General features: G+C 46.1%; 1 protein-coding gene across 1 annotated transcript in view; it reads left to right on the top strand.

Annotated features, from left to right (window-relative positions):
• ADARB2 (adenosine deaminase RNA specific B2 (inactive)) overlaps nt 1-27503 on the top strand; it is a 539119-nt gene that overhangs the window by 330367 nt on the left and 181249 nt on the right. Inside the window, exon 2 of the mRNA XM_054436886.1 lies at nt 21466-21552. Within this exon, the coding sequence (XP_054292861.1) occupies nt 21466-21552 (87 nt within the window). The remainder of the gene's footprint in view (nt 1-21465; nt 21553-27503) is intronic.

Raw genomic sequence — 27503 nt, 5'->3', positions numbered from 1 at the left:
CTGTTTGTCTGTTATTGGTGTATAAGAATGCTTGTGATTTTTGTACATTGATTTTGTATCCTGAGACTTTGCTAAAGACAAGCAAGAAACTCTGCCTGCTCAGTGGCTCATTCCCCTCTAGAGAGGGTGAGGTTCGCAGAAAAACAGGGACTCTGCAGAACAGAGCCTGGACCCCACTCCCAAACCGCCGTGAAGCTGCCGCTCTTCGGTAGAAGTGGGGACACAGGATACACAGTGTAGCCTCCTTGCTGGCGCCATTTAAAATTCACCGCCATCTTCACAGCACGTAAGCTCCCATTGGATCCATGGGGATCCAAGTGTCAGAGGATTCCAAGGCTGCACCTGGCCTTTGTGGGAAGGGAGCTGGGACCATCACCGGAGGCCCCGAACAGCGCTGGCACCTGCCCTCCACAGTCAGTCCTGGAACCAGGGGTACCCGTGTGCTGTGAAACCCAAGAAGCCAGCTGTCTTCTCTAACAGGGAGAGGACCCAGGCTTCCCGCAGCATGACTGAAAGCCGGGGTGTTGCAAAACCCCGGTCCCCGCAGGGCTCTGTGCCGCTTACCATCATCGCTCCTCCTTCCCATGGGTCATGCCTTTTGGGAAAGTCACAACCAGACCACACACACCGGGCCCTGTCCCCCACCCGGCTGCCTCCACGGTGGGTCCCTCAGCTGCTCTGGAGGCTCCTTCTCATCCAGGAGGTGGGGAGGGTGACGCTGGCCCTGACAGTGTCTGTGGCTGCTGGGACACACAATGGGAGGCATGAAATCGTGGGGGTGCCCACCCAGGCTGGGACCCTGGCGAGGGGTCCTGGGACTCTCTGATACTGTGCTTGCTCTTTCCAATTTTCCAATCATGGTCAGGGGCCCCAGCGGTTAAGGTTCCAGTGGAGGAAGTGATGATTCTCAGGCCTTCTTCACTCCTGCCTTGAGGTTGTTCCTGGCCCTCCCTGACTCAGCCCTCGCTGAGGCCTTAGCTGCAAAACAGCTGCTTCCTAGAGCATTCAGCTGTCCCAAGGATCCGACTCCAAAACCATAAGCCCTCCCACTCAGGCAAATTAAAAACATCCACATGCCACACCTTTTTACAAACCGTGTGGAATGCAGAAGAAAAGCACGAAAAGGAGGCTCACAGTGATGAGGTGCGGAGGGGAGAGGCGCCATCTCGTCCCTGGCACCAGCCCCTCAGTGCCATGGAGCACTGCATTGTCCCCACCCAGAGGAGGAGCACGGGGCTGGCAGTAGCTCAGGGTGCTTTACCGCATGGTGTCTTCAGGCCTGGCATCGGGTGGGAAAACACTCCTGAAACTAAATTAACCAGTTTTAGATCTAATTTTACCAGGCTGGAGTGGGCTGCGGATTGATTTTCAGGGCATCTAATAGAGAGCACTGTGGCCGCCTTTCTCCCAGAAAATCTGTCTCCATGTGCTGCCGTGACTTGCTTTGCTGGTCGCTGGGAGCAGTGAGAGGCCAGCGATTCACCGCGATGTGTCTCGCTCTGTGCACTCCAGGCAGTTGTGACACGGAGTCCAGGCCCTGAGGTGTGTTTGCTAAATGTGCCTTTTATGGTAAAACTGCTGCCCAGACTCGGACTTGGGGAGGCCCAGGGCTCAGCCCTGTGGTGGAAGTGGCCTGGGGGAGCCCACGCTGCTCTGCCGGCCCACGCAGGAGAGACAGAAGCAGGACAGCTGCAGGTGCTGGCTCCCTGTGGCAGGCAGAGCCCTGGAGCTTGTCCCCTCCCTGCCTACACTCCCTTATCCCCCACAGCGGTGCCTCCAACCCTGCCCACCACACACCCCATTCCACCTGCAGTTCATGCTTTCCTCTGATCTGAACCTGCTAATTCTCGGTCCTCATGTTTGTCCTCATCCCTCAAAGCCAACCTCCAAAATAAGAGACAGAAATGGAAAGTGCGACTGCACTGGCACCTCCCAAGCACAGGCCCGGATGCAGGCTGTGACATCCTAGAATGCACGGCTTCCTTGGGGCAGCCTCCCACCAGGGCCTCCTGTGTGTCCCTCAGGGCACTCTCAAGGGCAGCCCCCTGCCGGGTTTTCTTCCCTTTGTTTCATTATTATTGTTGTTATTATTACTTATAGTCCTAATGACACAGCGCAAATAAACTTCTCTGGTCAGTGGTTCCCTGGCACACTCAATGACAAGCTGGTGCATCCTTCAAATAATATTACAAAAACCCTGAATGTAGGAAAGACCACATTTACGAATCCATCTCAGGGCGTGATCATCACATAGCAGGACGATCCCCACACAGCATCTGTCACACTCCCCCTATTGTATCTCAGCACTCATTAGCCACTTCCCGGGAAGCTGAGAGGCAGCGGGACCCAGGCATCGGGCCGGGGACCCTGCTAGACCCTGGTAATTGACTGAACTTCAGTCGGAAAGGTGGGAAATGCTGAGTGGTAATGAAAACCAGGAGCCAAAAAAAAAAAAAAAAGATATTATTGGCCAGATTCTTTATAAATGCCATTTGACCAGTGCCTACCTCTCCCATAAAAGGGTCTCATCTGCAAATCTGGGGTGGCGTCGCCTATCACGGGCCCAAAACACCATCCCTCTTCATATCATCGCAAAGATTTCTGAGAGAGGACGAGATCTCCAGAGGTGGTTTCTTCTTGCTACCCATGAACTATAAATACCCTCCTTCAGCCTCTTAGAAAACAGCCCACACTTCAGCACAGGGGCCTGATTGCCGTTGGCCCCTGCAGGCGGCCAGGGGCAGTCAGGGTGTTTCCTCTGTGTTTGGAGATGGACGAAATAACCAGTCCCTGCAAATCTTCTCAGTTCATTTTATTTCATGTTTCCTACATCCCATGTCGTTCATTTATTCATTCAGTGAACACTTGTCGTGGCCCCGCTGATACCAAAACCTGTGCCAGGCTCTGAGGAGAGACTTCCCAGGGCTGAAGTAACTGCCACTCTTGGAAGTTGCTGGAAGGCTCTTTGGTGGTTCTCTGGCAAACCACACTACCTGTCAAGACCCCAAAGACAGAGCGGTCTGTTTTCCCCAGCGACCTCGTGCAGCCTGCGCTGCTGCTGCAGAGGGAGAAAATCTCTTCTTCCCAAATGTGAACCTGGCTTCTCAGGTAAACGGGCACGCCAACCCACACAGAGCCGAGAGCTGGGTAATTTGAGGGTCAGAGGCACGGAAGTCTCTTCTCCATCTATGCCAATACCTGAAATTCCACCGTTAAAACTTTATTTATATTGATCAATTGTTCCTTAGCCTATTACAGATTTCTCAAAAAATGGCAAATTCACGTTTTTCGGTTGTCTTACCTCTGCACTAGAACTGGGTTCTGACAGTTTTAGGAAAAACAGAAGGTTTATCTGGAACTGGCGTTAGGGGCTCCTAGAGAGGGGTCTTCACTGGAGCTCACAGGGAGAGGGTGGGGAGGGCTTAGTGTCGGAGAGGAGGGGCCCTGAAAAACAGGAGCAAATGGAAGGACCAAGGAAGAAACCTGTCTCCCTCCCAACCATGTACACGCGAAAGGCCAGATGTCCCGAGCAGCACTCATGGTCTTTCACCCCATGTCAGAGCCCCTGCCTGTGCTGGGCAGCTTCCCGCACCCTGGACACAATTGCAGGAAGCAGGCAAAGCCCTGCCCCAGGAAGCCTGCACTCGGGAGGGGAGAGACAGACGGTGACCCAGGAAGCCTGCACTCAGGGGAGGAGAGGCAGACGGTGACCCAGGAAGCCTGCACTCAGGAGGGGAGAGGCGGACAGTGACCCAGGAAGCCTGCACTCAGGGGAGGAGAGGAGAACGGTGACCCAGGAAGCCTGCACTCAGGGGAGGAGAGGCGGACGGTGACCCAGGAAGCCTGCACTCAGGGGAGGAGAGGCGGACGGTGACCCAAGAAGCCTGCACTCAGGGGAGGAGAGGAGAACGGTGACCCAGGAAGCCTGCACTCAGGAGGGGAGAGGCAGACGGTGACCCAGGAAGCCTGCACTCAGGAGGGGAGAGGCGGACGGTGACCCAGGAAGCCTGCACTCAGGAGGGGAGAGGCGAGAGGTTAGCAGGCATCACAGGGACACTGGAGGCGGGGATGGCAGGGAGGAAATGGAGCAGGACAGGAGCTCAGGGCTGGAATCTTAGATCCTGGGACACAGCACGTGCCTAGCAAGTTTTTGTTGAACAAATGAATGATGGAAGGAATGAATGACAGGCTTTTCCAGCCTTTGTTCAAATAGCCCAAACTCACCAGAGACGGGCGTGAAGGACGTGTTGGCCGAGGCGTGGGCGCCCACCCGTGCAGCTGCGATGGGTCACTGAGGGCGTGGGGACAGGGATGGGAAGTTCAGTCCAGCAGCGCTCTCAGGGCTGGAGAGAGTCGCACAAGGAGAGGAGAGAGGAGGCTCAAAATAATAAAACCCATCCCGTGTACCAGCCAGGAGCTCAGTGCTGAGGAAATAATTAGATTTAGACTTGCAAGCTCAGCTATTAACTCTTTGACCTGCTCTCTAAACAAATTACTTACGCGATCATTGCTCGCTTTCCAGTTAACTAGAATGTCTAATTCGTAGAAAAGGTGAGAAATGGCCCACATTTGGACCAGTGCTGAAGAAACGTGGACTCGGAGCAGACAATGTGGCTCAGTCCGGTCAGCGGAGGACAGGGCACCCTGCTAGGAGGGTTCACGACGCTGCACTTCCCATTCCAAATAAGCTCGGTAGAAAATAAAGCAAAGTGCTGGTCATGACTAGCTTCAGAAAGGCAAGCGTCAGCAAGGCCTGGGGAAGCTGGGGTTGCTGAAGGCAGCCACTATGAGACGCAGTGAGCCGGGCCTGGCCATCACAGGAGGGCAGCCCCCCACCATGCTGCACTCCCTATCCTTGTCTCATTGATTCCCACAGCTCCCCAGGACACAGATGGGGATGGTCTGCGTCGCAGGGATGAGGACAACAGCTGTAGGGAGGTCCAGCACTCGGAAGAGTCTCACAGCCCCTGCACTGGAACCTGGAGCCACCGAAGGAGGCAGCCTGGGCCCTCAGGGAGCAGACGCCCCGCTGGGGAGAAGTGCCTGGTGGCCCATCACCGCCCCCTGGGCTCCCAGTAACAGCAAGTGTAAGGCTGGGGTCGTCAGGGCTGGAGGAGTTAGAGGAGGGCAGGAAGGACCTTGCCATTCTTTTATCAAGGAACTGCCAGGACCTCTGGGAAGCTGAGGCCTTCATCGAGCTCCTCCCAGGACCGTCGGAGAGTCCTGGGTTGGAGACAGGAGGGAGGTAGCCAAGATCCCTGGCTCACCCACTCACCATGGGGCTTAAAGTCTGACTTCTGCATTAGGCTTCGATTCAAGACGGTGTCATCAGCCGTCGGGCTGCAGCTCTGAGCAGTGAATTCAGAAAGAACAGATTAGGCTTGGAGAATAAAAGATCTTGGCCAGCCACGGTGGCTTACATCTGTAATCCCAACACTTTGGGAGGCTGACGTCCCAGGCAATATAGCAAGCCCTCATCTCTAGTGAATATAAAACAATAGCCAGTTGTGATGGCACACATCTGTAGTCCCAGCTACTTGGGAGGCCGAGGCAGGATCAATTGAGCCCAGGAGTTCAAGGCTGCAGGGAGCTGTGATTGTGGCACTACACTCCAGCCTGGGGACAGAGCAAGACCTTGTCGAAAGAAAGAAAGAGAGAGAGAGAGGAAGAAGAAGAAGGAGGAGGAGGGAGGAAGAAGGAAGAAAAGAAAAAATGACCTGTGCACAGTGAGTCCTGGTGTCTGGGGTGCCCCTCTTCCTTAGCAGGGAGAGGAAGCAGCTCCTCCCCTTAGACACTCCTATGAGGTCTTTGCAGAATGCAAGTCTCATCTCAGGCCCTGGCTTCAGACCCTTTGACGTTCCTGAGGCCCCAGGCAGGTTGTCAGTGACTTCATGCAGTGCAGGGAGCCCAGTAGGCCTGACTCTCTCCTCCCTGGCTCGTGACCCACCTTTGACCCCCCAGCACTGGCCACATGAGCCTCCATGAAATTCTACGAGGTCCCTGCCTCTCCCCTCCTGGGCCTTTGCACAACATCCACTCAAGAAAAGTTACTTTGGCAACCAGTTAACAAATAGATCGGTGAACATGATAAACAGGAGATTATTGCAAAGCCCAGATGAGAACCAAAGCAGCAGGAACAGGCTGTGGAGCAGAGAAACAGCAGGAGGGACCCTCTAGAGAAGCTGAGGCATTTAACAGGTGCAGTGAGGACAACAGGCAGGCAGAGGTGACCCGCGGGCCTTGAGGCTGGGCCCCGGGCGGATGGCGTTAAATGGGTCAGAGGAACGAGGACACACTGCATCTTCACAGGACATACTTGTCCAGTTTTGAGTAGATGGATTCCGAAATCCTACAGAACAATCAGATAAGCTTCCAGTAGGAGGTGAGGAATTTGGCCTTGGAATCAGAAGCTGATTGGGGATTAGAGTATGGTTGCCTTCAGGCCACCCGCCTCCCAAAGGAGCTTCTTTCGCACGTGGGATGGCTCTGCACTTTCTCTTCTAAACCTGGGATGAGTGAGTGGGAGCAAGTGCTATTAATTATTGCACTCTAAGGCAGAGTTCACGGAGGACACCACCCTGAAAGGATGAGGATGATGTCAGGCAACTTCTGGAGACTCCACTCCCAGGAGGAGCACTCGTGTCTAGAACTTTACGAATCTGGCTGAGCCTTGGCTAATCCTTTGGAAAGCTGTGAGTTTCTCCTTGTGAAGTGTGAACACACAGCTTTAGACTATTTTCCTAATTTAAATATACTTTCTTGCAAGGAGTCACCTTTTCCCATCAATCATTTGAGGGAACATCTGTATCTGTGCCCACCGCTCACATCTGGAAGGGCACACAGAACAATCTGGTGTGTGTCCATGTTGGCGTTTCAGCTTTTTCCAAGGTTAGCTGGAGTGTGGTGCATAAAGCGTGGCCTGGGTGGTCTTTGAGACTGTGCACAGCACCACAGTCGCTGTCAAAACCCTGCCCTGTCATGGGTCCCAGTGTTGACACAGCAATGTCCCAGTGCCCTGGCTTTGAGGAAAGCTACCTGGGAAGAGAACAAAATGCCTTAGAAATTAAACCATGAGATGGGGAAGGTGGTGATGGCTAATGCGTACCAAAAAAAAAAAAAAACTGGGAAGAATGAAGAAGACCTAGTTTTTGATAACACCACAGGATGAATAGAGCCAATAATAATGTAATTGTACATTTTAAAATAACTGAGTATAATTGGATTATTTGTAACACAAAGGATAAATCTTGAGGGGATGGATACCACATTTTCCATGATGTGATTGTTACGCATTGCACGCCTGTATCAAAACATCTCGTGTCCCATAAATAGATACACCTACTATGTACCCACAAAAATTAAAATTAAAAAATACTAGAAAGATTTTAACCAACAAAGAGAAAAAGAAATTAAACCATGAAAAAAAGGACACATTCCACCAATAGCTCAAATTTGGCTATGTGACTAGTTGATAGCACTGCTTTGAGCCCTATGGGTTGGAAGTGATGTTTTTACATGCACAGCTACTAGGAGCTCCTGTCACTGCCAGAGGCTCACTGCCACTTTCACAGAGAGATTACTTCCTACAAATTTGGGGACTTTGAGAAGGAAATTAGGAGTTGTATGTTTTCTTTTAACACAATTACCTCTTTAAATAAACTCTCTCCAAATACGGTCATATTCTGAGGGACTGGGGGGTTAGACTTCAGCATGAATTCTTGGAGGACATCGTTCAGCCCATGACAATGAACGTGTGGCTCACACGGCATGCCACCTCCATTTTAACTGGACGCTTTCAGGACCAAACCCATGAATCATGTCCATCTCTGAAATTGCCAGAAGAGATTCACCAAAAGAATCAAACCTTCTTGTGTTTTACAAAACGCAGTGCAGACCCAGAATCTCTTTAAAAGTTGCCTGAGCTTCCTGTGTTGTTCACAGGATGGGAGCTTGGAGATGGCGTTTTAAAGCCCATGTTTCTGAAAACCTGTGAGACGAACTCCTTGCCTTTCGTCCGCAATGTTACTCTTTCCTCCTGCCTGCGTGGAGGTTAATCATCCCCTTACTTCTCAGGGCATCCCACCTGTCCACACTGATTTGCTTTTGTGTTTAGATAGAAGTGCATCCATTTGAAAACATACCTGTATTCTGTTCAAATATACAGCTATGGAGAAAGTGGGTCAAGCCTGAGGGAGGCCATCTGTCAGAGCGTGTTTTGGCAAAAGGAAAACATGAGAAGGAAACTTGTAACCGAGGCTGAAGTATTGTAGCCTGAGGGCACCAAGAGAGTTCTGTGGACTCCAACTGTCAGCCCCCATCCCAGTTATGTAACTATTCAGGAGTGCAGAGCTTTGCGAGATGTGGAATGGACGTGGTCCACAAAAGGGAAAGGCAGAACTGCAAACCTCACTTTCAATTTTTGAAATAAGGACAGACTCAAAGTGCTCGATTTATGTATTTTTAATAGCCTATCCTATGAAATATTTAGTGCTTTTTAGGAGGCAGAGTATTAGATCAAATTCTGGCCAGGCACGGTGGCTCACACCTGTAATCCCAGCACTTTGGGAGGGTGAGGCAGGCAGATTGCTTGAGCTCAGGAGTTTGAGACCAGCCTGGGCAACATGCCAAAACCCCGTCTCTACAAAAAATATAAAAATTAACTAGGCATGGTGGTGGGCACCAGCTATTCAGGAGGCTGGGGTGGGAGGATCACTTGAGCCCAGGAGGTTGAGGCTGCAGTGAACCGAGATCACACCACTGCACTCCAGCCTGGGTGACAGAGTGAGACTGTGTCTCACAAAAAAAAAAAAAAAAAAAAAAAAATCCAATTCTTAGACATCGTGGCAGTTATCATTTTATTATCATTTTTATTGAAACTTCCAGCCAATATGTTATTTCACATGAATGAGCTTCCAGATAACTGACATATCATCATGCACCAAAAGATGTTTTTAAGTTTTCATCATACTTGCTAAAAATTGCTTGATAAACTGTTTGTAAATGAAACAGGGTTTCAATCCACAAAGAGGACTCCAAAAACATGGATCTTTTCACAGTCCCTCAAATCATCGTGGGTAAACTGAGGCCTCAGAGACCACCAAGGCATGTGTGGTTGGGCCTGTGAGAAACAAACTCACTCGTCCAAACCCAAAGAATGGACTCAGAGACCCAGAGAACAGCGACAGTGAGACTTTTAATGATGGTCTTGCAAGATCAGGTGTCTGATGGGCAGGCACACCCAGCACAGTTTCAACAAGCAATTTATCCCCTAGTGCACAGGTCCCTCCCCCGGTCCCTCATAGGCTGAGCACTATGGGGTCACAGTCTTCCCAGACGTCACCTATTGGTTGTTGGGCAGTGGCTTTAGGTGTTTTCTTCAGGGTTGTCTTGCTGCACTTTATTGCAACCCACAACGCATTGCAATCCCAGTCAGCTCAGGGGCTCTTCAGGTATTTGACTTGTGACCTAAGTAGCTGGGCAGGCTAAAAAGAACAGACAAAACGAGCTATTTCGCAGGCTAGTAAACTTTCATCTTAGACTAAACTTCTTTGGTTCAGGTGAGGGCAACTAAGGTGGCAGGGGGGTGGGCCAAAAAAGCAGGTGTCGGCTATCCAAGCAAGGGCCTAGTATATCCTGTTTTTTCTGTAGTTTGCTGACCTAAGCCGATTTAAGGCACGTTGTCTTGGAAATGGACCACTGCATACATTATTTCCTTCAGGCCTGAGTCTCACATTTCTGATCCCAGCTTGCAGCTTTCTGGAGCTCTTGTTTGCCCCTCACTGGTTACTCCCCCTTCGTTTTACGTAGATGCAGAGGCTCTGCAAATCCAAAGTTGGCTCCGAAGGACTTTGTCTTTGAGACTGTAATTTTTCTTATTGCAATGTCTAAGGCTTTTTAATATATTTGAGCTTTCACATCTATAAAATAGGGGGAATAAAAAAGAAAACGGAAACCCAAAGTCCTGATAAGTAGAGGCATAAGCAGATATGCTTTCCCAGCAGAGATCTTCATTTAATATCTATCATCCTCAATTTTCTTCTTTATAGATTCAACAATTCTTTGAGGCTTCCTTTACATCATTTATTTTCTTGTCCAGTCATGATTTTTGTTTTTTAATTGTTTTTAATAATGGAAGTATAATTTACATATGGCAAAATGTACAAACCGCACACGTTACAGTCCAATGACAAATGCATGCACACACGTAGCACCTGCCCCATCTAAATACAGCATCTTTTCATTTCACCAGCAGAAGCCCACTTCCGCCTCTTCCCCACAATCTACAAGCACCCCTCAGAGACACTCATGCTCTGCTTTCTCCACGGAGTGCTGAAAGCCTCCTGGAACTTTATGTAAATGGAACCACACTGCATATTCCTTTTCATGCCCAGATGTTTTTGCTCAGCATAATGCTTTTGAAATCCATCTATATCATAATGTAAAATTTTTTGAAATCCATCTATATCATAATGTAAAATTTTAATATTTCACTCATTTTGTTTTGTTTTACTGAAGAGTAATTCATTGTATAAATGCACCACAATTAATGTATCCATTCTTCTCTTGATGGGCATTTGGGATATCTCCCGTTTTAAGCTGTGATGAATAGTTTGAATAAATATCCCTATGTGAGTCTTTTTGTGAACATATACGTTTCATTTATCTTGGTTAAATATCTAGAAGTGGAGGTGGTAATTTGTAGGAAAGGTGTGTATTTATTAACCAAGACATTTTCCAAAGTTTCTTGAAGTTATTATACCAAGGTATGAGCTCTGATTTTCCACATGGTTACTGACATTATTTTTTATTTATTTATTTATTTATTTTTGGGTCAGAGTCTCACTCTGTCTGTCGCCCATGCTGGAGTGCAGTGGCATGATCTCAGCTCACTGCAACCTCTGCCTCCTTGATTCAAGTGATTCTTGACCCTTAGCCTCCCAAGTAGCTGGGATTATAGGCACCCACCACCACACCCAGCTAATTTTTGTATTTTTTGTAGAGACGGGGTTTTACCATGTGGCCCAGGCTGGTCTTTTGGAGGTGCTTATTGGCTATTTGTATGTCTTTGTAGTGTCTTCCATAGTGAAGTTTCTGCTCAAGTATGTTGCCCACTTTTTTAAGTGGAGGTTTGTTATCCTTTATTATTAAGTTGCAAGAGTTTTTATATTCTGGATACAAAACAGTCATCTTGATTGTAAATATATCATCCCAATCTATCCATTCCTTTTAGCTTAATCAACAGTGTATTTCAATGAGCTGAATTTTTCCAATTTGATGAAAACTAATTTGTCATTTTTTTCTTTTGTAGTTAGTGCTTTCTATCTCCTAGCTAAGAAATCCTTCCCTACATGAAAATCATGAAAGTAATCTCTTCAATTTTCTTCTTAAAAATTTTATAGTTTTAGCTTTTTCATTTAGTTCTATGATCCATCTTGTGATCATTTTCACATGCGATGTGAGGTAGGGCTCAGGATCATTTTTTTCAATATGTTGTCTAGTTTCTTAGAACTATTTATTAAAAAGACTTTCTTCATCAACTTGCTTTGGTACCTTTGTTGAAAATCAATTGATCATACAGACTTGATTCTATTCCTAGACTTCCCTTTTTGTTCCACTGGTACTTATCTAGCCTTATGCCATTACTACATTGTATTTGTTCTGCAGTGTCAATATTGTTTCGACTATTCTGGGTCTTTTGCATTTCCATATAAACTTCAAAATTATCCTTCAATTTCAACAAGGGTGCTGATTGGGATCAAATCATATCTATAGATAAATTAGGGAACAGTTGATATTGTAAGAATATTGAATCTTAGATTCTGTGAAAATGGCATATATTTCTATTTATTTAGGTCTTTTTAAACTTATTTTAGCAATAGTTTGTAAATGTGAGTGTAGAGGTTTGGCGTGTCTTTTTTTTTCTTCAAATTATACCTAAGTATTTTATACCTTTTTGTCCTAAGAGTATTGTTTGTTAATTTAATTTTCCACTTTTTCATTACTGGTACATAGAAGCATGTAGACTTTTGTATATTGGAGTTCTGTCCTGTGACCTTGCTGAATTCACTTATTAGTTCTGGTAGTTGTTTTCATCTTTCCTTAGGAATTTCTACGTATATGATCATGCCATGAGGATAAAGTCAATTCTACTTCCTTTCCAATCTCTGTGACTTTTATTTTCTTGCCTTATCACACTAAGACCTCTGTCCAATGTTGAATAGAAGTGGTGAAGGCAGACATCCCTGCCTTGTTCCCAATGCCACAAGGAAATCATTCACTCTTTCATCATTAAATATAATACTAGCTATAACTTTTGGATATGTCCTGTATCAATTTGAGGAAATTTTCTTCTAGTCCTTTGTGTATTGAGAATTTTCGTGAAGAATGGGTTTTTGTATCCATAGATAAATTAGGGGACAATTTATATTACAACAATATTGAATCTTGAATTCTGTGAAAATGGTGTATCTTTTTATTTATTTATCTTTAACTTATTTTAGCAATAGTTTGTAAATATGTGGAGGTTTGGCCTGTCTTTTTCAAATGTTTTTTCTGCATCTATTAAGATACTATTATTTTTCCCCCTTTATTATGTTAAGGTTGTGAATTACATTGATTGATTTTCAAACTGTAAACCAATCTTGCATTCTGGGATGAACCACACTGGTTCATGATACATTAACATTTTTATATAGGGATGAACTTGATTTGCTAATATTTTGTTAAAAACCCATCTGCTCGTGAGGACCATGGGTCCATAGGTTTTTTTCTTATAACACCATTGATTGGTTTTGGCTTTAGATTAACATTGGCATCATCAAATAATTTTGATAGTCGCCCCCCGCTTCTATTTTTGTAGAAAATTTTGCACAGAATTGGTAAAATTTCTTCTTTAAATATTTCTTGCAGTTCACCAGAGGGAGCTATCTGAGCCTAGTTTACATGTGAGGTGGTTTTTACTATGAATTAAATTTCCTTAATATATATTGCACTCTTCTGGTTTTCTGCTTCTCCATCAGTGAACTTCGACAGTGTGTGCCTTTCAAAGAATGTTCTCATTGCAACTATGTTTTTCACTGACTAGCATACAATAGTTTACATTATTCCCATATTCTTATTTAACGACTGCGGGAACTGTAGTAAGATCCTCTTATTTATTTCTAATTAGAAAACATGGAAGTTTTTTTTCCCTTTTCATGATTAATCTAACTTGAGATTTATCAAACCTATTCCAAGAGCCAATTTTTTTGTTTCATTAGGGTTTTTTCCCTATTGTTTTCCACTTCCTATTTTGACTCCTACTATTAATTTTAGTATTTTCTTCCTCTAACAACTTTAGTTTGATTTACTCTCTTTTTTTTTTCCTTTTTAGCTTCTGACAGTGGAAGCTTAGATAATGTTGGACATTTCTTCTTTTCATATATAAGCATAAATTTAGAGCTAAAATGTGTCTCTCAGCATTGCTTCAACTCTGTTTCACAAATTGTGTTATGTTATACTTTCATCATCACTGAGAATAAAGAGGCTTTAATTTTCCTGTGATTTCTCTTTTAACTCTTGGGTCACTTAAAATCGTGATATTTAATTTCTGAGTATATAGAGATTTTCCATATATCTTTTTGTTACATATATTTAACATAACTATATTGTGGCCAGAAAATACATTTTTATTATTTCAAACCTATAAAGTTTATTGAGACCTTTTTTATTTTGTAGTGTATAGTCCATCTCAGCAAATACTCTATACAGTGTTCTATAAATGTAATTTAGGTCAAGTTAGCTGTTAGCATTCTTCTAATTTTTTGTTCTATACAGCCTTTTTCTCACTACTTGTTCTATCAGTAACTAGGGGAGGAAGGTTAAAATCTCAAACTATCATTATGTATGTTTCTACCCTCCTTCATTTTGTTAGTTTTTTATTCATGTTGTTTAAAACTCTGTTGAGTGCATAAACACCAACAATTATTATATTATCCTGATGACTTGATCATTATGACGTCTTTCTTAATCCCTGGCAATATTTCATATTTTGAAAACTACTGTGTCTGTTGTTAACATAGCCATTCCATCTTTCTTAAAATAAGCATTTACATGATGTATCTTTTTCAATCATTGGACTTTTAACCTATCTACATTTTTATATTTGAAGTAGGTTTTTGTAGCAATCAAAAATATAAGTTTTGTTTTTTAAATACAATTTGAATATCTCTGCATTTTAATTGGAGTACTTAGTCTATTTACATTTAATGTAATTACTGACATATTTGGATTTAAGTGTACCATATTACTAATTTTTTTCTGTTTATTCTTTCTTTTATGTTTCTCCTTCTTTGCCTTTTTCAACAAACTGATCATTTTTAGTATTTTATTTTATCTTTTCTGTTGATTTTTTAGCTATACCTCTTTGTATTATTTTTAGTGACTGATCTAGAGATTAAAGCATGCATGTTTAACTTATCACAGCCAACTACCTCATGATCAAAGGAAGGAACTTACAACAGAATAATTATATTTACCCCATACCAAGGTGTGTGCTGCTCTTTTTATATATTTTCTAAATATACAATAAACATTACAGTACACTGTCATTATCTTGTATTTAAAGAGTTAATAGTCTTTTAGCAGAATTTAAATTTGTATTCTGTCATTCTCATTGCAATTGCTCTGTATGTAAGATGTCTTGTTTCTCTGGCTACTTTGAAAATACTTTCCGTATCTTTTGTTTTCAGGAATTTGGCTGTGCTGATTGGTACAGTCTTCTGCAGATTTATTCTATGTAAGTTTGATTGAGATATTTGGATCCGTGATTTGATGTGTCTTAAAAAATTGAAAACTTTTAAACTATTATTTAAAGTACATTTTCTACCTTAACAGTTTTTCCATTTTTTTCTTGAATTCCAATTATACGTAAGTTAGACTGCTTTATATTGTCCAACAGATCATTGAGTCTGTCACTTTTTTCACCTTTTCTATTTCTCCCTGTGCTTAGTTTTGATTATTTCTATTGATCTGCCTTCAAATTTACTGATATGTTTTGCAAAATGACATATCTAATGTGAAACCCATCCAGTAAATTTTTTCATTTCAAATGTTATGTTTTTGAGCTTGAGAATTTTTTTATTTATATAGTTTCCATTTCTTTACCAAGATTCCCCATCTACTTACTTATCATGTCCCCTTGATTTTTAAATTATTAAAAATATTTCTAACATCTATTTAATGTCCTTATCTGCTAATTTCAGCATCATTAGATCTTTTTACTTCAACTATATTTTTTTCTGATGATAGGTCATATTCTCCTGTTGCTTCTCACTTCTAGCAATGTCATTACTATTACTATATCATTATTTGCTGGGCTTTGTGGATACCATGTTGTTCAGAATATGGATTTCACGGTGTTCCTGGAGTTTCTTCTAGCAGGTAGCTTATTACTGACCAAGGGTAGTTTATTACTGACCAATTTCTAGTTGAAATGATCAACTAGATCATTTCAAAGCTTGTTTTAAGTCTTTGTTAGCACATGTTCATGGCAGTTCTTAATCTAGGACTAGAGTATTCCTAATCCTAAAACATGACCTTTTTACAATCCCAGCTAAATCCTAGCTCTGCAGTGATCTATGATTCCACCTGATCAGAATGCCAGACTTTCAGCATTGTGCCATCATTTGAATTTTCATTTAGCTCGCAGGTCCCCAGCTGCTGCTCTCTGTGAAATCTGAGTCTCTCCTTCTCATGCGGGGCTGAGTCTCAACCACATCCAGCAGTGGCCCCACCAGATCTCTGAAGCAGCTTCCTTCTGCCCTCAAATTCTAGTTGTCTCAGCACCACAAACTTTGGTTTTTGCCTTCTCAGCTTATCAGTGCTGCTGTGTTCTTCTTCAGGTCCACTTTTCTACTGCTGAAAAGAGCTTCCAGGTGGGAAGCTTGTGGAGCTGTGGGATGCACTCACATGCTTTCCTTTTCTCAGGAACAATGGTCATGCACTGCCTGGCATCCAAACTCTGAAAACGGTTGTTTCATAGACTTTGTCCAGTTTTGCTGTTGTTTACAATGAGACAGCTGGTGAACTGCAACTCCCTCAACCTGCCCAGAGGCTTGTGCATTCATGGCCAGCAATCCTTCCTTCCTGCCCTTTCTAGGACTGTGATGTGGGCTCAAGATCACTTTACACACTCCTGTATTCCCCAGGCTGGCTTTGGAGGAGGCTGTAATGCACTTACCATTTCCCTTCTTGATTTCAATAGATCAGAAAGAATTTGGTAAGACAGAACTGAAAACTCACTGTGCCCCACTCTGCTAATGGTGTTGAGTCATGGTCCTTGGACCGGGAAGCGTAGAGAACTGGCTCTCCTTCTTCACGATGAGGGAATGTTCCTCTGCACCGTCTATCCCTGGGGCTTTCAGCCAACCCCAGTAACTTGTTTATGAATACATCGTATGTGATTACTTCTGCAGAGAGGAGAGTCCATCTGATTTTTCTACGAAATATTAACCAGACCCTAAATTTAAATGCTTTTCATACTTGAATTAAAAACTATTTATTGCACTATTCTTCCTTTTGTGGCCCAAGAAACAAAGATGCTATTCTGATCTTAAAGATATGACAAATGAAACATAGAAGGTTAAATAAAATTTAACAAAGGCAAGGCAAGGAAGAAAAATCCAGAAAATTCAGCAGCCACTACAAGGATAAACTTTACTCAGGCAGAAAAAGACAGGAAGGTGAGGATCTCCTTAAGTAGCCTTTGCTCAGTGAGGAAGGCAGCTGCAGGCTGGAAGCCTGGGACGTGCTGAGGACCTTATAGATAGTCCTGGGCACATCCACTAACTTCTCAATGTCTCAGATTCTTTACAGAATAAATACATCAAGAAAGCTAAGACGTGTCCCGGTAATTATGCAGTGTGACTAATAACCAAGTAACCAGGTATCCTCAGTATGTGCGGTTATTTTGATTTTGCAAAGTACACTAACACCTAATACTTCAACCACATGTTCTTAAAGTCTGATAATTCATATCAAGCATTCTGGGGAAGGCCATGAATTCAGGGAACTCATGAATTCCTGATACTGCATGAAAAACTGCTGGCATATCCACATGTGCCTTTCAGGTAAAATAAGCCATCGCTTTTTTTTTTTTTTAATCATACTCAAGAAAAATCCTCACCCCAAGATGTTAACAAGAAACAATAAGTAAACTATTAACTCAGGACATTTTGTTTCTAAACAAGATGATTAGGAAATCTGAAAATACCTAAAAATTATTCCCGTGAGTATCTCTTTCCCTCAGCCCTGACAGTGTAGTAATTCTCCCAAACTGTCGTAATATGAAAAACCGGCAATAACCTCAGAACCTCAGTGTTGCAGATGCCAACTGCACTTCATGGCTGCACATGGTTCCAGGCAAGGGCTTCTGTGCCCTCCAGATGCTCACCCAGATGCCCCCTAAAATACATAAAATTGCTTCACGTAAATGCCATTTATTGCACAGTGAGTAACAAGGTTTATAAAGCAAGTGTCCTAGAACTTTCAAGTCATACATTAAAAACAACCATCAGACCTTTCCTGAAAATGACTCTTGACTCTTAGACCAGGGCCGGCCCCAGGCCACTGCGTCCCCCAGGTCAGTTTCCAGCTGGTCCATATTCGATGATGGGAGCCCGAGCTCAAGAACCCAGGACATGAGCAGCTGAGGAGCGGGGAGTGCCCAGCCGACCCCTGACGTTTCTAGAGTAACAGCTGGCCAGCCCGGCCCCCTCTTCTAGGCATTACCCAGAGGATGGGGAGGCGGCGGTAGTGTGGGGAGCCCTGTGATGCAGCTTCTCCCAGCACACACCAAAGGTCCAGAATTGAGGAAAAAAAAAAAGTATGGCATCCTTTTTTCATCAGAAGCTTGAGTAAAACCAGATTTCCAAAAGATGACAATGAGAAACATGCAAAAAATCGAATTAGCTGAATATCGGAGTTCCACTCATATTGAACTAATATAATATACATCAGATCCCAAACGGACAATGAGTTCCGAGGAAACCACAAAGAGAGGCCCTGACGTCAAAGAACTTCTGTTGTACTTTTTCTATATTAAAAATGTAATTCTTCACCTCTTTTCTAAGAACACTCTAAAGATGCGGTCTGCCCTTTCTTAGAAATAATTGCTTCTCTCCCAGAGCTTATGTTCCTTCATGGTGATTGCAGAGCATAGCTGGAATTTCAGGTGTACTTGTTAGCAATAAATAAGTGTTAGCAATTCTGCTGGCTTTCTGTTTCCTTTGCTTCAGTTTGGTTGCTCAAGCTGTCCCATGAAATCTGAAGTCCACTGCACTCGTGGAAAGAGAAGTTGGTTAGGCACAACTAGGAGCATCAGAGAAAATACAGGATGCCCAGTTACATTTGATTTTGTTTTGCCATTGTTTTTTTACATATTTATTTTAATTTTAAAATGTTTATTTGACAAATAAAAGTTGAATATATTGGAAGTACAATGTGATGATTTGATATATACATTGGGTAATGATCACCACAAATTAATTAACACATCTGTAACCAGCCATAGTTACCACTGTGGGGGATAAGGATGCTTAAAATCCACTCTCTTAACTCCTTTCAAGTGGGCAATACATGTTATTAGCCAGAGTCCCCATGCTGCTCATTAAGACCCCAAAACTCATTCATCCTATCACTGGAAGTTTGTACCCTAGACCAACATCTCCTCACTCTCTCCCTTCTCCCGTCACCCCATGGACCCTGGCAGCCACCATGCTGCTCTCTGCTTCTACGAATTCAACTTTTTTAGATTCCACGTACGAGTGAGATCATGCGCTAGTATTTGTCTTTCTATGCCTGACATTTCACTTAGGATGAGGTCCTCCAGTTTCATACACACTGGTTGCAAATGGCAGGATTTCCCTTTTTTTAAGGCTGCCTAATCTGTTGCTTGGCTGTACAGCATTTCACTTATCCACTCATCCACTGAAGGACACTTGAGTTGCTTGCACCTCTAGGCTCTGGTGCACAATGTTGCCGAGGATATGAGGGTGCAGATCTCTCCTTGAGTTTCAATTATTTGGGCATTGACCTGCTGGCAGGCAGAACTGCCGGTTCCCCCATTTTACATTCCCAGAGGGCTCTCATTTCTCCATGTCCTCACCAACACATTATCTTCTGGCTTTGCTTTGTTTATGTAATAGCCGTCCTAATGGGTGTGAGGTGGTATTTCATTGTGGTTTGGATTTGCATTTCCCTAATGATTAGTGATGTTGATTACATTTCCATGTGCTTATTGACATTAGTGCATCTTCCTTGGAGAAATGTCTATTGAAGTCCTTCACCTTCCACTGAATTTCAGACAAACCATGAATAAGGTTTTTAAGTATATATGTGTGTGTGTGTATATATATATATATATACACAAATATATATTTATGTGTGTCCCACACAATGTTAGAAATGTGTATACACTAAATGTGTATACACTGAATGTGTATACACTAAAAAATTATCTATTGTTTATCTACAACTCAATTTAAACTGGATGTCCTGAATTTTTATTGGATAAATCTAGCAACATCAGAAAGTAAAAACTTTGATGGATCTAAAACAATCCTTAAATATCTTACAATTTTGCTAAAGTAAAGTCTGAAATAGTTTAGTGCATTTTTGTGAGTGTTTGGCTGGTAGCCCTACTTTATTAAAAATGTAATTTCATCTTGAGATCCTCCAGACTAAATCATTTGAGCTTCACACTCTTAGTGTAACATTATTGGACTCCCTTAATGAAATTATAAGTCAAGCAAGATATTTCATTCTCTGGTAGTAAATTAGCTTGGGCTGCGAGGGTTTAGGAGAGCAAACCCTTCCCTGGTTTATTCTAGTTTGGTAGAACAAAGAAGGCACAGGCATTTTATATTTGAGTTATTTATTGTTCTCTCTGTTGCCCATCCCTACTGGAAACAACAGCTGTTAACAAGTTCCAGAATGAATTTCAATGGGAAAGCTCCTGGACTCTGGAAATCTTGGCTAAGGAGAAAACAGGCTCAGCCTCAAAAGAAAAAGAGCCAGTTTCAGGCTGGGTCTGGACGCCTGAAGGCCAAGGGCAGATGAAACCAGCAGTTCATGTTTTCTTGAGAAATCACACTGGAGGGGGTATACAGTGCCACGGTGGGGCACCTGTGGACAGCCGTCCTCATTACAGGGTGATGTAAACTCAGTGACCTCCTGGGAAATCCCATCCGCGGGTACCCACAGCTTCCAAAGCAGAGGGAAGAGTCCCGCGTAGCAAAGTAGCCAATCCCACAGCCAGTGCCCTGGAACTTAGCAGGGACGCTAGGACATGCTTCTGTCATGCTCTGCACCGTGTTGGATGAGCACCGTGTTGGATGAGCAACGCTGATTATTTCCACCTGGGGCGTCTTAATCAGTGCGGTCCAGGTTCGTAATGGTACATGTGAACCGTGCGGGCTGGAGGACATCTGGGAGCCAGGGGCTCCCTGTGCTGTGTCTCTGTTGGCGTCTCCTCTGCAGTGCAGTGAGTTCTGCGTGTGAACCAATACTCCCGAGTGCGGTGGCTTAATTTAGGTGGTGGAAATCTCTAAAATAAGGAGCTTTTCTTTCGGATCCCTTTATTAGTCGTTTTTATTTCTCTCAATCATACCTCGAACCCACCATTCCTTAATCTCGCTATTGGTGAAATAAATTGCTGAGACCATGGGAGTGAAAAAGCAGGCTTTATTGGTGAGGAGTGGCATTTCCTGGCTGGATCTGTTTCCACAGCGGTGCTGCACTCAGAGTGGTGGGGACCCAGGAGGCAGGACCTGCTTGGCCTTTGCTCACCCGGCCACAGGCTTCAGGCAGAGGCAGTCCCTGGAATTCCAGCCACCGTGTTGAGGACGCTTGGCCGTTTCTGGGAGGACTGTGCGTGCTCTGCCCCACACCGCTAGCTCCCTCCTCCCCTCCTCTACTTCTGCCAAACGCCGGCTAAGTGACAGGTCCTTTATTTTTAATGCATGTCAAGCCCAGAAAGCAAATTCTGCACTAATAGGGAAAGATAGTCTTGGCTTTATTTGCACCATGCTCTTTTAATTGTGAGATTGTTTTACTCGTTTTAGCCCATCTCTGTGAAATGATCTCGACAGAAGGCTCTGCCCTACCCAGGATTTTGTAAAAAGATGCAAGGTCGTCACCCTGGAGGTAGCTGCTTAAAGTTTTAAGGGACACGGGCAAGATGAAGGGAGATGCCAAAATAAGAGAAGGAGAAAGAAGGAAATCGTAGAGTTTTAAATTGAGTGGAGAGAGGAATTTGATAAAATGCTGTCAGATATTCAACGAAAGACTGAACCAGAATGAAATGGCTGAAACCAAAGTGACCTTTCCACCTCCCTTGTCCAACCTTCAGTAATAAGAACTTATAAAAGCATTGAGTTTTTCTGAAACTCCATGTCAAAAGTGCATTTCCTGTTCTTTTCTTTCCAGATAAAGTGAACATATTGTCAACCTTCCTCGCTCCCTTCAAGCACCTGAGTCCTGGCACCACAAACACGGAGGATGAAGACACCCTCAGTAAGCAGCTTCCCTTCCCCGAAGTACACAAATGCCCCTGTATGCTGAGTGCAGGGGTCCCCGCTGTCCCCAAAACCTGAGATACCTGGGGTCATCTGGGAGGGTCTGTTTGGTCTTACCTGGAGAGACAGTATCTGCTCTCATTCCTCCACAGAACCCCCATCTTCCCTGCAATCCCACCTGCACCTTCAATTCTGTCCTCACCTGGAATCCTATCCTCACCTGTGGTCCCACCCGCACCTGGAATCTTACCCACACCTGCAGTCTCATCCTCACCTGTGGTCCCATTCTCATCTTCAGTCCCATCCTCACCTGGAATCCTATCCTCACCTGTGGTCCCACCCTCACCTGGAATCTTACCCACACCTGCAGTCTCATCCTCACCTGTGGTCCCATCCTCACCTAGCATCCCTTCCTTACCTAAAGGGCAGGAAAGTGTCAGTAATGTCTGTGGGACTGAGAAATTTTTCCAAGAAATTAACCAGTTTTCTTGGACTATTCTCTCCTCTCCTTCCTTTGTTTTTCCATCAAACCAGAAAGAACAATGGTCACGGTGTCTTAGAGCACGGTTTGTACAAGTATTTAACAAGGAAAGGGCTGGATGGGAGCCCCTCCTGTGCAAATATTTCTGGCACATGAAACTGGAAAGGGGCCAAGCAGTGTCCTCAGGATGGCACCAGGCTGGTTTAGGAAAGGGATCTGAGCGGCGTCTTGGGAGCAGACTGCGGGGGTGAGGATCCAGGAGTGTGTGGCTGCAGGAGCTGGCCTCTGGTTCACAGCAAATTGCCAGGCATTTAACAAAGAGGACAAGACATTCCACACCATGGGAACAGCTCCTCAAATTTTAACACCACCTGGCAGATGGCTCCTTTTTCTACCAGGAAGAGGTCAGCACACGCCTGTTGTCGTGGGACGGGGAGGAGCAGAGGTGACCCTGGGATTGCTGGTCACACCAACAAGAGGCAGTGGGAGGGGTCTGCAAGGGGAGCCGTGTACTTTGCCATCAGCCTGGGAAACAGCACTTCCCAGACAGCATAGTAATTAACCATAGTGGAAATGGAGGTTGTTCCGCAAAAGCAGCATCACAGCCTTTGAGTGTCAGGACCAGAGCGAAGGTCAGTGCCCTCTTTTGGACCCCTTCTCTTCTAGACCTGGAAGGAGGGGGTTAGGAGGAGGTTGTGCCGGCACTAGAAAGGGCTCGGCCCAGACTCTGTGCTCCCTCCCCAGCACAGCTTGAGACTCAAGCCAAACTTTGACAGAGGTTTCTTCTGTTCTCTGGTGACCCAAATTGGAAAATTTCCAGATGAGTCCATTTATTGATCACTACTTCTGGAATCTGGGATAGAGAAAGTAAAAAGCACACACCAGGCACGTGCATGTGTGCGCACACACTCCAGGAGCACACACAAACACACACACCCCAGGAGCACACACAAACACACACACCCCAGGAGTACACACGCACATGAGCACACACACCCCAGGAGCAGACACGCACATGCACACACATCCCCCAAGAGCACACACGCACATATGCACACACACCCCAGGAGCACACACCAGGCACGTGCATGTGTGCACACACACCCCAGGAGCACACATGCACATGCTCACACACACCCCAGCAGCACAAACACACACACCCCAGGAGCGCACACACACACGTGCACACACACACGTGCACACACACCCCAGGAACACACACGCACATGCGTACACACACCCCAGGAGCACACATGCACATATGCACACACACCCCAGGAGCACACATGCACATGCTCACACACACCCCAGCAGCACAAACACATACACCCCAGGAGCACACACACACACGCACACACACCCCAGGAGCACACACGCACATGCGCACACACCCCAGGAGCACACATGCACATACACACACACACCCCAGGGGCGCACACAAACACACACCCCAGGAGTACACACGCACATGCGCACACACACCCCAGGAGCACACACGCACATGTGCACACACACCCCAGAAGCACACACAAACACATACACCCCAGGGGCGAACACAAACACACACACCCCAGGAGCACACACAAACACACACACCCCAGGGGCGCACCAAACACACACCCCAGGGGCGCACACAAACACACACACCCCAGGAGCACACACGCACATGCGCACACACTCCAGGAGCACACACGCACATGCGCGCACACACCCCAGGAGCACACATGCACATGCGCACACATACTCCAGGAGCACACACGCCACCCCCCTACCACCCGCCAAAGCTGAGCCTGACGTGTGGACCTGGAAACACGTGGGAAGGGGAAGTTCACTGTTTCCTCCTCCTCCACACCTGGAGCTGCTGGGATCCCGGCTGGAGCTGGTCTCCCTCAGGAGAAAAAGAAATGAAGCTTCAGCAAGGGCCAGAGGACATTTGGGGTGCGGAGCGAATGGTTTCAAACTTACAGAGGTGCAGCAGCCGCCTTTCTATAGCAACTAGAGGCCAAGACCTGGAGAAATAAACCACCTGACTACATGGGAAAGTTACTGCTCTGCCCGTGAGATTCCTGAGAGAGGGACGTCCCCACCCCACGTAGGAGCTTCTCCTTCCCCTGCCCTCCCGTAAGAACCCCCACACTGGGCAGTGAGGAGAGGAGAGGGCCTGATGAGGCCAAGACTTCCTGGACTTTCTGGAAGCCTTTCAGGCTCTGTCCTGGCAGCCAGGCTGCCTTGGGCTGTGAACATTACCTCTCAGAGCCTCCACGCTAATGGGTAGAAACTTAGAGGTAACAATAACTTTACATTATTTATGGTAGTTAAAATGCTCTTGAAATGCTTGAGTCTCATTTTCAACCAATGAACTAGTTGCTCCCCTTTGTGTAGATGCTGTTTATTTACTTTATTTTCATAGATTGTTCAAAGACAAACCGGCAAATGAATCAGCCCTCCCTTCATAGATCCCTGTGGCATTGCCAGCGCGGCCTTATCCATTTGTAATCCAGATGCACGGGAAGGTAGAAAAAGATGTGCGTGTGTGTGTGTGTGTGTGTGTGTCGTGATGTGTGTTCATGCATGTGGCTTGTGTGGTGAGTGTGGTATGTGCACGTGTGTGGGGTGTGTGAGTTCACGTGCATATGTGTCGTGTGTATGTGTGCATGTGTGTGCACGTGTGCGTGTGTGCATGTGTGTGGTATGAGTCTGTGTGCGTGTGTGCATGTGTGGTGTGTGTGGCACGTGTGTGGGGTGTGTGAGTTCATGTGCATATGTGTCGTGCATATGTGTGCATGTGTGCATGTGTGTGGTGTCTGTGTGCGTGTGTGCATGTGTGGCAAGTGTGGCATGTGCACATGTGTGTGGTGTGGGAGTTCACATGCATGTGTGTCATGTGCATGTGTGTGAATGTGTGTAGTGTGTGCACGTGTATGTGTGCATGTGTGTGGTGAGTGCATGTGTGTGCATGTGTGTGGTGTGAGTCTGTGTGCATGTGTGTGGTGAGTGCATGTGTGTGCATGTGTGTGGTGTGAGTCTGTGTGCATGTGTGTGGTGTGTGTGTGCATGTGTGCATGTGTGTGCACATGTGTGCGTGTGTGCATGTGTGTGGTGTGTGAATCTGTGCACGTGTGTGCACGCACATATGTCAGGAGCGAGGGTGGGTGGTAGAAGCACACATGACCTTGCCCTGCCTCCTCCGGCCTCCCGTGTTTCACACCCTGTGAGTCTATGTGTCTAGGGGCTCCGACGCGAGGACAGTTCTCATCCCACCTGGCGTGTATTCCACCTTTGGGGAATCCCATGTGCTTCCCTGTGGATGCTGGATGCCCACAACCTCACAGGGTCATGGCTTTTGTCTGGGGCTGAGTGCCCCTCATCTAAGGGTGCAGAGCGGGCAACAGGCTCGCAGGGCACACACCATGCCCTATACCTGTGGGAAGTGGGCCTGGGAGCCGCATCTGGAAGCCCATCACCCACAGGCTGGTCTGGGCTGAGTGGACCGAACAACTCCACGTTTGTAAGGAGTGTCTGCCCCGGGGCAGTTAATTCTGAGAAGCTTTCTCTTCCAATACTGAGCAGCCATGAATCCCTGCCATCTGGCCACTGTCACCTCTCTGCTGACCACTGCCCAGAGGTTGGGATCCGACCCAGTTCTGCGAAGACCAGCTGAGTCCAAGGCTGCCCGGCACAAAGGCGGCCCTGGGCCCTGGAGTTGTGCCGAAAAGAGGTCTCCTGACAGCCGCACCTGCTCCTTCCTGAGTCCCATGCACCACAGGCCCAGCCCCATGGGGTCCTGCGTGACGAGTCTTTGAAGGAGGCCCTTCTGCAGCTGCCCAGCCTGCCAGTGTCCACTCCACAAATGCCAGGAGCCACTGCCTCCCGCCCCCGGCCCCAGCCTGCCTCCTGTCACTTCCAGACCCTCTGCCTTGCCCTGGAGAACCCAGGCACCTGCCTTCCCGCCCCTAAGCGGGGCTTCATGGAGGGAAAGGGCTGCTTGGCCGCAGAATAACCTTCACCAGGAGCAACATTATCTCTTCCAATGTAGCGTGGCGCGCTGCCTGGCTAACTCCCGGGAGCCCGTCTGACCCGCAGACATGCAGCGTCATTATTAGTGATGCAGGCAGTCCCAATGACACCGCACAGGGGAAGCCCGGCGTGCAAACGGCCCAGCAGAGGACGGGCAGCGGGAGCCAGAGGAGAGGATGCCTGAGCTCTGGAGCAAGCGCAGCCCTGCATACGGCAGGCAGAGGACGGGCAGACCCACCAGGCCTGACCCCACCCGCACCTGCTCTCCACCTTTGAACAACAGCAGCCTAGGCCATCCGGCTTTGCACAGCCAAAACAGCTTTCACTTGGAAAGCCAAAGTTTCACCACAATCATGACAATATAAAACGTTGGCCTTTCTCCCCAAAATGCTATCCTTTAATGCATTGAAACTTTAAACTTAGCACCACATTCCGGACACTGTATCAAACAAGGTCACGTGCGTACGAGGCTCTGGAGGACGCCCGTGGGATAGTGGAAGGAAATCATTTCATTTTGCATTTTCCCGTGCAGATGCCTCCCTGAGTTTTCAAATTGCTCATGATCGTCCTATTACCGTGGCTTGTGGTATTTATCAATAGTTCCAAATTATTTGCCTGCTTTTCTCTAATTTCTACAGTGGAAGGATACATGCAGCTCTCTGAAAACCTGGTGCCGCCCACAAAGACCTCAGAGAAGCCACAGTTCACAGATGCCTCATTCTAAGAGGTCTCCAGAATGAGGTGCTTGGCTGGGGTGCAGAGGCAGGAGGACATGCCAAGGTGTGGGCGGCCGGGATGCCACCCACGGAGTTTCACTGGGAGCGGGTTTCATCAGGAAAGGTGCGTGGAGTCCACATCAGGAATTTTCCAGGGAGAAGAAGTGTGGTGTGAGTCCCAGTGAGGGTAAGAGGGCAGGGGAGCTGTGCTGTCTCCCCAGGGCCACCATGCCATCCTGCTTTCTGCCCAGTTCCCCTGCCATTTCCCACCGGGCTGATGTAGGTGTCCACACAAATGCATACACACACATGCACGCAAAGTAGACATAATGCACACACACATGCATGCACACAGTCACACTTACATGCACAATTACACGTGCACACACAGGCACATTCTCGGGTACACACTTGTACACACACTGGTTATGTTACACACTCAGGCACTGTTTACCAGCTGGAGCTCTCCAGGGGTTAGTAAGAATCAGTTTCCAGTCTGAGTGAGTGACTCTGAGGAGCCTTAACCAACAAGAAGCGTGTGTGTGTGTGTGTGTGTGTGTGTCAGAGATAGAAACGGGTAGAGACAGAGAGACACAGTGAGACAAAGACTGAGAGAGACAGAGAGAGACACAGAGACAGACAGATGGTGGTACTCTCCTCTTCTGTTCTTTTTCTCAAGACTGCTTTGTCTAGTCGGGATCTGTTTTGATTCCATATGAACTTTAGGATTGTTTT

The sequence above is a fragment of the Pongo pygmaeus genome, chromosome 8, assembly GCF_028885625.2.
Source record: "Pongo pygmaeus isolate AG05252 chromosome 8, NHGRI_mPonPyg2-v2.0_pri, whole genome shotgun sequence".
NCBI lineage: Eukaryota > Metazoa > Chordata > Mammalia > Primates > Hominidae > Pongo > Pongo pygmaeus.
The sequence above is the reverse complement of the archived record's forward strand: the minus strand, read 5'-3'. Positions and strand labels throughout refer to the sequence as shown.